Genomic DNA, 11,331 nt, shown 5'->3' on the forward strand with positions numbered 1-11,331 from the left:
TAAGCTAAATTACTATTAAATTAAGCTCAGATAACTCTAATCATAGAGTTATTAGATATCATAATCATAGGTTTGGTAGTCACTTGAATTTAATAAAATAATTTTGTTGATGGATTTTATATTAGTTTTAGTTATTAGTTTCAATTTTTCTTTCTAATAATTAAGTTGTTTGGATAAGATTAGGGTGTTAAAATTTTAGTAGTTAGTAATTAAGAATTAATTCAATTCTCCATGAGAACAAATTTTGCTTACTATTATATTACTTATTAACAATATGTGCACTTGCGTGAGAAATCAATAACATCTACCTTTTAAGACTTTCCAACAGAAGATTCCAACTCTCATTGGGCTATTCCTTGCCATAATTTTTTCCAATGCTCATTCATGACCCCATTTCTTGGAATTATAGTTCTACAGTAAGAAATGATAGAATATTCTCCATTTGGCCTCTATTTCCAAATGACCTTGTCCTCATAACAATCTATTATAAGGTTGTCACTAATAATTCTAATCATATGATCCCACTAGTCTTTTTCCCACCCGAATAGGCTGCGTTTTAGCTCAATTCTCCACTTTCACTATCCTTTAGTCCAGTCACCATACTCCTTAACTTTGCAAACTTCGTTATTTGTTATGGCATAAATTATGGGGAAAGCTTGCCTCAAAATCAACCTTTCAATCCATTCCTTATTCCAAAAATCAAGATAATCCCTTGTACTTAAAATGAAGCCAATCCCTTCTCGAAACAATGATGCTAGTCTCTCCCCCTTTTCTGATAGGTTTGACAATGTTTTTCAAGATGAGTAATTGTTTGTTGGGCTTCCCTGACACTGGTAACAGAGTGATAGAGTCTCCCTCATCCTTCTCAACTAAAGTCCTCATCCACCAACTATATTTCTCATTTTCATATCTCCATATCCATTTATTCAATAAGGCAGAATTCTTAGTCTACAAATTGACCCACCTAAACCCTCCAAACTCCTTGTATGTATAAAGTGTCCTCTAGTCCACATAATAAATCTTTCTTTCATCAGATGCCCTATTCCAAAGAAATCTTCGTTGAATTTTTTCTAGCTCCTAACTTACCCCTACCAGCGATTTGAACAACGACTTATTAAAAACTTATAGACTAGTGAGGACTGAGTTAATGAAAGTGACTCTACCTCTTAAGGACAACATTCTATCCTTCCAACCTACTAACCAATTTTCAAACTTTTCCACTACTGGCCTCCAGATATCTTTGAAATTGGTTTTGACACCTAAAGGCAGCCTAAGGTACCTAGATGGAAATTTCTCCCTTTTACACCTAATCCTACTTGCCTATTCCACTGCTCTTTCCTCCTCAAGCCTTATCCTAAAGAGACTGCTTTTTTGAAATTGGTGTAAAGCCTTGAAATTAATTGAAAACATCTCAAAATTCTTTTTACGTTCCTAATTGATTCCCATTCTGACCTACACATAATGATAGTGTCAGTTGCAAACTGTAGATGTGAGACAACGAGCCCACTAGTGTCTATATCTATTCTTTTATAGACACCTAACATAACCGCCTCACTCATGAGTATACTAAAAGCTTCAACGACACAGTTAAAAAGAAATAAAGATAACGAGCATCCATGTTTGAGCCCTTTCCTTCTCCTAAACTGCTTGATAGGGATTCCATTGACCAGCATAGAAATCCTAACTGTTGAAATGAAAGCTCTAACCCAACTTCTTCATTTCTTCCTAAACCCCATTTTACCTAGGATAAAGTCAAGAAGGTCTCAACTAATTATATCATAAGCTTTCTCAAAATCTACCTTGAAGAACAAACCCCTCTCTTGTCCTTCATCATGACATCCACTACCTTATTGGCGATAAGGGAACAATCGACAAGTTACTTACCTTTGATGAAAGCAAATTGTTGGTTACTGATTACTCCCCTATAACTAACCTTAATCTGTTAGCTAGTATCTTAGCAATAATTTTGTAGATGCTACCCACTAGACTTATAGGTCTGTAGTCCCTAATACTTTCTAAGGAAGTGCAATTAGGTATAAGGGTGATGAAAGGGGCATTAATATACCCCTCAATGTCCTCAATCTCGAAAAATTTGACAATAAATCTTATAAGTTCACATTTTCTTACTTGCCATTATTTTTTAAAAATGTTCAGATTGAAGCCATCCGGTCCTGTAGCTTTATACCCATTGCAAGAGTCAATGACCTCCCTCACTTCTTTCTTCGTGATCTTCCTCTCCAACTCCTTGGCTCTACGTCTCTCCAACGTCTTGAGCTTACTGCTCAATTCCCTAACTTTTGCTTTCTTATCCTTTTTGTAAATTATTTCAAAATAATTTGCAATGCTTTCTTTGATCTGATAAGGTTTTTCTATCACTTGGTTCTCTATTTTAAGGTATGGAATGAAGTTAGATCTCCTCCTCAATGATGCAATTGAGTGGAGAAATCTAGTATTCCTATCCCCTTCCACATACCACTTCACCTTTGATTTTTGATGCCATTCCTTTTCCACATCTCTATGAAGTTTCCACAATTCTTCTCTTTTTGTCCTCACTATGTCTCTCCACTTTTTAGATGCAATCTAACAAGTATATCCTCTGCTGTGATTCAATCTCCTTTATCCTTCTTTGAAAATCTCCTAACTTCCTATGCTACCATTCCCTGATCATGGGTTTGACTTTCTTCAATTTCCCTCAAATACCCCTTGAATTTCACCACTTTTATTTTTCTCCCCCTAAGCTTTTCTAAACATAGTATCAAAGGAGCTCTCATTCAACTAATGGTTGAAGAACTTGAAAGCTTGTGGACCCTAATCCGTACAAATAGCCCCCAACACTACTAGGTTGTGGTTTGATAGTGATGTTGGTAATCTTCTCTAAACCATCTCCCTATGCCTATCTAAAATTTCCTCACTAACTAAGAATCTATCAAGTTTGCTAAAAGCCTCATTTTCCCTGAAATTCCTATATGTGAAGTTACCACCACTCATTAGCAAAGCAATTAATTCCATTTTCTGTATAAAGCCTTAAATTAGTCCATGGCATGGACATTGTAGCTATTGCCAATTCTCTTCCTTTTGTTAACCTTAACATTGAAGTCTCCCCTAGACACCACGGGCCTTCTATTGATCCCATAATCCCTTTTATCTCTTCCCACATTGTTTGTCTCTCATTATCAACATTTAGTGCATACATGTTCCTTAATCCGCATCTAAAGTTCTAATACTTTATCATACCCACCATCAGTAATAAATGCTTAGATTCAAAATAATGTTCAACAGCAAAAAATTGATCACTCCACATAGTTAATAATCCTCCTTATGCCCCTATTGAAGCAACAACTCTACTTTGATAGCTACCACTACCCTAAATTGACCTTACAGTTTTGCTGTCAGCATTTTTAATTTTTGTTTCTTGAAGAAACAACATATCAAGTTTTTCTTTTCTCACTAACTGTTTAACCACTCTTTTCTTTCTTTATTCCTTAAACCCTTAATATTCAAAGTAATAATTTTCATGAAAAACTAAATTCAGACATAAAGAGAACTAAAAGTCATACCTCATTGTTTCAAGATGATTGTGGCTCTAATGAAGAGTGTTAACCTTTATTTGCCCTTTCTAAATCCACTATCTTTTGAATCTCAAATTCTTTGTTGTCTAGAAAACCCAACCCTAACCTCTTTGATAGTTCCTAAATTTTCATAGCCTCAGTTCTTAGAGTTAAATTCCTTCTCTGAATGTTTGAGTAAGAAAATATGTTGTCAACTTGATTTTGGTGATGTTGTTCTAACCTTTTTAATCACCTTACCTTTCTTTGACCTATTACTACTTTTCTTTAAGCTCCCTTAACTTTTCTTTGGGTTTATACAAATACTATTCATTGAATTTAAGCTAGCTATTGTATTGGAAAAATTTTCTTGCAAATTTGTTGCTGTCGAATCTAAATTATGAAAAGGAGACCATTCACTGATTTTGTAAAGATTTTCTTTTCTATTCTTCCAAGTTATCATAAAACCTGAGAAATATCAGTTATCTTTTTTAGAAGTATGGTTTCCCAAACATGACTTGAGAGATGATTTTTTGTCTGTGATTGTTGTTGCCTTTAGTGTAGTGGAATTACCTTTTTTTTAGGCTATTTATGTCAATGCCTTTATTATTTATTTGCGGTTCACGAGCATAAATTGATATGTTGTTGGATTTGATATTTGAAACTTATTTGGGTTCATTGATTTGGTATTCTTAGGATCTGCTATCACTGGTCCCATTGGAAAAGAGTGTGCCGATTTGTGGCCTAGAATTGCAAGTGCTACCAATGCTATTGTCTGAAAGAGTTCATGGTTTTGTTTGCGATTGTAGTTTTAATGTTATCTTTCTATTATTATTAACTTTATTCTATTGGGTTTAATATGGAGGGAAACATCAAGATTTCTTATCAAAAACCAACTTTATTCCCACAACCACTCCAAAGTTCTTTTCCAATGCTCTTTTTATGTATTTTTGGAAGTCAAAGTTGCTTCCCTCGGCAAAATGTGCCTAAAAATTCAGAAGGCAAACAAGAATTAGAAAAAAAAATGATTGAGTTTGGTTTTTGGTAACAGAACCGAACTAATCGAGTTAGTTCGGTTTCGGTTAGTTCGGTTAGCTCTTCACTTTGGTTCGGTTTCGATTAGTTTCATAGATGAGTTCGGTTAATTCGGTTACTGGATATCTAGTAACCGAACTAACCGAACTACCCGTTTGCACAGCCCTAATAACTGTTAATGGGACAAATGACAACTATCTTTCCGTTAGTCTTAATGGTTTATTTAGCTTAAAATAAAAGTTTAAAGACTTGTTGAAATACAATAAAAGGAGGGAAGTTATATAAATAATCGTGTATAGTTCAAAAGTTTTTTAAGGTATTATGCCTTTCAACTTCAAATATTTTTTTCTCTTCAACTTGTTCCTAAAATTTTGAAAATCATAAATAATGATTTTGTATAGAATATGTATAGAATTTAAAATTAAGTTTGTTTTAGTAAGTACTTGAGCAATTGATTAAGTAAATCTAATTAAAAGTAAATTGAACATAGATGCAACTTTTAAATAAAAATTCAAATTCAGTAAACAAAGATACTTTTCAACTTTTTTATTTTATCATCTATTAAAAAAAACTGTTTGGCTAAATAGAAAATTTGATTGTCTAATAAAATACATAATTTATTCATCATTTCACTCCACAGTTTAGATTTAAATGATAAAACCTTGATTGAGGCCTACAATCACAAAAATAGTGTATATTAAAGAAGAATGTGTAATAAATACATAATTTATTCATTATTTCACCATATAGTTTTTTTTTTTAAAAAAAAACTTGATTTAGATTTTGTAAATAAAGATAATTTCAGTTTTTATATTATCATTTATAAAAAAACTTTATTGGCTACATAGAAACAGAAAGGAAATTGATTGTCTAATAAATGCATAATTTATTCACCAATTCATCTTATAGTTTAAATTTTAAGAAAAATAAAGAAACCTTGATCAAGGCCTACCATTCAGAAAATAATATACATAAAGCAATTGAGTGCCTAATAAAATGCGTAATGTATTGACATAATACTTAAAAAAGTTCTTGAATTATTTAAAAAAATTCTTATTCTTTTATTACATCAATCAAGTTCATATACTTTTATTTTTTACTAAATAAGCCTTTATAAATAAACGTTGACTAACTGTCAGTAATCAAAACATCACTTTTCATTTTTATGTCATGTGGTGTTGAAATGACATGCATAATGGATAATGATATGACATGATCATATGATATTTTTCATATTTCACGTCAATACCGCGTGAATATAAAATAACAAGTAACTTTTTGATTAATAATAGTTAGTTAACTGTTAGTCATAATAACCTATTTGACTCAAAATAAAAATACAAAGACTAAATTGAACACAATAAAAGAATAAAGATTTATTTAAATTTGTTAAAATAATTTAGGAGTTTTTTTAAAAATATTATGCCCAATTTATGAATTATTTTGTTTATAGTTTATTTAAAAAAAAAAGCCTTGATTGAGACCCACAATAACAAAAATAATACCTTTCATTTTAAGGGAAAAAACTACTGCATATATTTTTTAAGTACAAATTACAATAAACATGGATAATTTGAATTTATCATCTATCAAGCAAACTGTTAGGTTACATAAAAAAAATATTGTCTACTAAAATGTATAATTTATTTATCATTTAATCACATTGTAACTTGAATACAAAAAGCCCTTCAGTAAGGCCTATACGGAAATAATACATTTTATTATAGGGGAAAAAACTACTATTTACCTAGAAGCATACATCCGTGTGGTCTATGTTACACATCATGGTAATAATTAGAGAAGCAAATATGTTGAATTTATAGCTATTAATTTGTTTTCTGTAGAATAAAATATCTCTTTAAGCAAAAGCAACATATTTTTAAACTACATAAGTAAATATAATAACATATATTAACATAAATATTGCCGTCATCTCTCTTGCTTTGTTTTCTAATCATCTTTTTTTTCTTCTTAATTAATATGAATAAATAACCATTCTTAATTGCATAATTGAAGTATTTACTTAACTTTTATATTCATCTTTTTGAAATTAAAAATTATAAAATATTTGGTCATATAATATTTTATCTTTAAAATTTAATTAAATGAATATACAATATATAAGAATGTGTATATATATTAATAAGATAATAGATTAATAAGGATATGTATAAATTTTATTCAAAATAAAAGCAATTTTTTCTATTGATGAAGTGAATTTTGTGTAGTATAACTCGAAGAAAATAATTGAAAATTACAAAACAAAGAAATTTAAGAAAATAAAAAAGAAAGAAAATTAGAGTTAATTAAAATTTAATTGTATAACAAGAAATGCATTGCATTTTATGGGTTGAAAGCTAATTGCAATCAGAAAAGGATGTGAGTGGCACTGAGAAGCAGGTAAATGGTGGTTTGATTAAGAAAAGGAATTCCTTTTGGGAGGGGAATCCATTAATATTAACAAAGACGCCTACTTCATTTCTTCTCCACGTTTGCTAGTTTTCACAGAAATGTACGAGAAGAGGAAACTAGAAGACTGAATGTGACCCAATATTCAACCGCTAATGATGGCAAGCAGCTAACTGAAAACATTTGTCTACGTCTCATTAACCCTGCACAATACACTTGGTCAAAGACATCTGATGCTCTGCCAGGGCATCCGCCGCTGGGAACATGGGGAGATCCGCCAGCTTTTCTGCCCTCCCACTCATCCTGTCTTTCTTGATGCCTGCTAAGAATACTTGAAGAGCATCTCTCATCCACTCATACCGGCAAAATTTATACGCTTCTTCTGGGGAAAGCTGTAAAGACAAACAATAATAAGTCATCAAACAGTTCACTCATATACATAGTTCAAATATAATTATATGATTAAATTGGCAGAAAGTACAAGGTACTAATCAAGTTCTAGTGGTCATAAAGGCAAATCCATCTTCTAGACTGTTCCCCAAACATGCTAACAACTATAATAACTGCCTAGAAAATGTTGCACTTCGGGCATCGCGAAGATCATTTATCATTTTATGTTAAAGGCAATCTTCTCCATATGGCCAATATGTGCGATGTGTGAGTTAGATTCCTAAAGTCTAGTTAAACCTTTATTTTTCTTACTGACCCATTTCCTCTTGTAGGTAGTCTGCTCTGCCCATGACTCAAGTTCTTCAGTCACCTCCAAGGCAAACATATAACCTCTACAACCACCTTCCAGGCTGCAGCTGTTCTGTTTGCTCTTGCTTCTAAACTCCCAAACTCCTAGTCGATTCTCCTGAATCAAGTGAATGGCTCCATTATATATTGAAAACACAGATTTATGTAAACAATGTCAGTCCAACATAATAACATGATACATCATCTGCACCTGTTACTGTCAGCACGCAGCAATGATTTTGTGCAGTTTAAGTACAAGTAGAAATACAGGTACCTAAATATTGGAATGAAAACCTCATAAAATTTTCTGCATTATCAAACGTGGATATGTGTAAAAGATTACAAGACCAAAGCAAAACTCATTCCATTTTGAAATATGGAAGAGGGCAATTCAAAACAGGAATCGTTTTAGATGCTGTTGAAACTTGTGCACCAACTACTGAGCCATGTGCTTTAGATGAAAGGGAAGCAGCTATACAGCTTCATATTAGCACGAGTCATGAGTAGCATACATATTTCAACAGCTCATGCTCATTGAACTTGTAAAGAAAAGAAACATGCGCAGGATCAGCATAACAATTTTGACTGCAGCGAGCAGCAGACCAACACCGTATGGTTGCCTCATGTCCCATTTTCCTTTCTAAGATAATTTCATCTTTTTCCGTTTCTTCGTGTGACCATAATCAATGTTTCATCATGCCATAGAGCATATCTGATAAGTAAAACTTATTTATATCCAGATTCATAAGTAAATTACCATTTTCATCGAATTAAAGACCCTCAACCTGCCAGTACTGACTGATTATAATTGAAACCAGTCGAATTCTTTTACTGCATACATCTGGGAAGAGACATATGTTGAACAAGAAATTTAGATGGATTAATGAATCAAACAATATAGATTAGCCAGAGCCAATAAGCATTAGCTTTACCGGTAATTTAGGAGCAAAAAAGGGGTATTAAACACACTTCAATGTAATATTTCTTGCAACTTCAAGTATGAGTCGCTTGTTCTTCTGCATAAGAATTAAAATCTTTTGGCTTGGCTGGACGTGACTTCTAAAGTTTAGCCTGAATATTTTCCATTCTCCAACTACCTAGCCAACAGCCCTCATGGCAATTTAGAAAGGCGTTGTATATTCTTTAGATTTCTTAAAGCGTCAACTTAATTAAAAGGAGAAGAAGTTAGATAACTCCAGTATCCATAATATGATTATTAAATAATTGCTTATAATTCCGGATGAGACATTAAATGTAATAAGCAAGAGTATTCATAATAGAAGTTAGGCAGTCATGCCTATGCCAAGAAGGGATACTGAAACCTACATCAAGTATTCCTTTCACTCCGGCTTCCTCCAAGGCCTCGCGACATGCAGCTTCATGAACAGTCTCATCATCTTCCCATCCACCCTGACCATCACATAAAATAAACAACCTTGACATCAGCATTTCCATCCATAGTACGGTTCTCATATCAGTGCATCAGATAGAGTAAATAGTCTAGTATCCAATGCGGGAACAGAGGAGTGGGAAGATAAGTATATACCTTAGGGAACACAAGATCATCACGATTGGGCGTGGATATCATGAGAACAGTAATCCTGCTGGTGACATTGCCGTTTCTATCCTCAACATCTTTCTTGAGTCTGTATGGAATACACCTGTTTTTCGCACCAGACGGAGCAACTGAGTAAAAAAGACCACAGAGACAAAGCAGCTATGCAGATGTTTATGTAAGAAGAATATGCATCTATAAAAAGTAGTACGTGGGGTAGCAGCTGATAATATTACACCTCTTCTAAAGATTCCAATAAGTCAATCTGTAAATGATATTTCGCACTTGCTTATACATTAAACTGAAGGGTGCTTGTTACCTGCTTTATTTCAAACAAGTAATTAGATCAATTTCATCATTTAATTAGACACCCGTGTTAATTAACCCAGCCAATCCTGCTTCTTTCCACCTCCACCCCAACCACCCTCTCAAGAAAAAATATTACTTTAATGCATCAAATTATTCTATTTTATCTTTTCTGTATAAAAGCATGACCAACGGTATCCTTATTGTTTTTATTTTTTATTTTTTTCTAAAAGACCTTGTAGAAGAAATGGATGTGGAGAAATTAAATATCAAGATAAGAAGGGGCCATAGAAAGTCAATGCAAGGGTCCATCTCTGTTTTAGTGTTTATAGCGAAAATTGACATAAAAGCAAAGGTACAATCATGTGAACCACAGTAATTTGGCACCTCTGTTATTTTGCTCTCTTTTCTGTTTGAAAAGATGATGCTTGCCACTAATTCATAACACCCATAAGGAAGACAAGGGACACCCTATCCAGCTGAAATTATGTTGTTATTATCAACACTTAGAATAAGGTTACTACAATGGCATTACTTGTTAATTTTCACAGGCTAGAGATGTAAGAAGAGAGGCAAGAACAAGAAGCAGAACATAAGGAAAAGAATAAAAAAAAAATAAAAAGAGAAACAAGTGGTGAAATTTGAGATTACCCAGCTACAAGCCTCAGATGATCCTCGTACCGTTGTCTGTGTCTCCCTTTTCGTGCCGGTAGAAACGACATGAGATACTGTCTGCAGCATCCCAAAATACATAAACAAAAGAAAGATGATTAATTAAGTTACAACAAGAGCAGAAGATTAGAGATGCAAAGAAATAGTGGTTACCTGGATTGTTATATTGGGTGATCAAAAGCTGCATTCAGTGAGAGAGAAGCAGAAAATCTTGACCCTTTAGGTGAAAGCAACAGGGAAGCTTTTCGGTTTAAGACCAAAGCAATGAGAAAGCATAAAGAATGAGGAAAAAAGTTGGCATGCTCCGAGTTTTTAATAGGAAAGAGGAGGAAACAAGCAAGTCAATAACGGCAACGGCTACAAAGATTTTTATTTTCTGGTAAGAGTTTTAAAAAGAAGAGAATGTTGGAGTGCTCCTTCACAGAAATTGTCTCGTTTTACCAGCAGGAGAGAAAGAGAAGGTTTCAGCGGGGACCAAATCAACGGAACTACCCTCAGCCAGGATTTTAAAATTCCTGGTACTGCTGTTATTCAAAACTGTGACTTTTGTGGGATGATTGAATCATGAAACATGATCCTCATCTTTTCCTCAAAGAAATACTTTCCAGTGTTTTCCAATCTGCTTTCTTCTAATCTGTTGTTTTTATAAGGCGAAGGACGTCGTCTATCATGGAACCATCGTCACAGGGCCTTTTCCACCGTCTAATTTAAGTTGGGGAACGGTCCCCTCTGACTCATCATTGCTTTCCTTGAAGACTAGGAGTTGACTTGGGCATGTAGTGAAACATTGTTCCTTCATAAAACTTGGCTTTCATTATGCATTTAACACGCAAGACTTGAATTGAGGAATACTTTAAAAAAATAAAATATATTAACATCTTTTTAAGTTTTTTAATCATAATTTCACACCTATCTATTAATTTTAAAATATACAATCCTTTAAAAAATATCTTTCCAAATGTTTTTATTAATTTAATTACATTACAATATTAAAAAAATAATTTTATCTTTCATTAATTTTAAAAATTACAAATTATAATTTTTTAAATAAAAAAACACTCTCCTCTATCT

At 32.9% G+C, this 11,331-nt stretch overlaps 1 protein-coding gene across 1 annotated transcript; it reads right to left on the minus strand.

The window, feature by feature from the left end:
* Positions 1-6,860: 6,860 nt before the first annotated feature.
* Positions 6,861-10,892, minus strand: LOC18608807 (nudix hydrolase 13, mitochondrial-like). Its single transcript, XM_007043681.3, has 6 exons — positions 10,414-10,892; positions 10,240-10,320; positions 9,274-9,388; positions 9,054-9,137; positions 7,696-7,845; positions 6,861-7,381 (listed from the first exon to the last, which is right to left on the minus strand). The coding sequence occupies exons 2-6, from the start codon at positions 10,308-10,310 to the stop codon at positions 7,187-7,189; spliced, it is 615 nt and encodes a 204-aa protein (XP_007043743.1). The 5' UTR covers positions 10,311-10,320; positions 10,414-10,892; the 3' UTR covers positions 6,861-7,186.
* Between the last annotated feature and the right edge of the window lie 439 nt (positions 10,893-11,331).

This window comes from Theobroma cacao, chromosome 2 (genome assembly GCF_053813885.1).
Source record: "Theobroma cacao isolate CCN51 chromosome 2, ASM5381388v1, whole genome shotgun sequence".
Lineage (NCBI taxonomy): Eukaryota > Viridiplantae > Streptophyta > Magnoliopsida > Malvales > Malvaceae > Theobroma > Theobroma cacao.

Coding starts and splice junctions, on each gene's coding strand:
- LOC18608807 (XM_007043681.3), bottom strand. CDS start 10,310: ATGTCGTTTCTACCGGCACGAAAAGGGAGACACAGACAACGGTACGAG. Junction 9,138..9,273: donor ATGATCTTGTGTTCCCTAAG/GTATATACTTAT, acceptor TGTGATGGTCAG/GGTGGATGGGAAGATGATGA. Junction 7,382..7,695: donor CTACCTACAAGAGGAAATGG/GTCAGTAAGAAA, acceptor TTGTCTTTACAG/CTTTCCCCAGAAGAAGCGTA.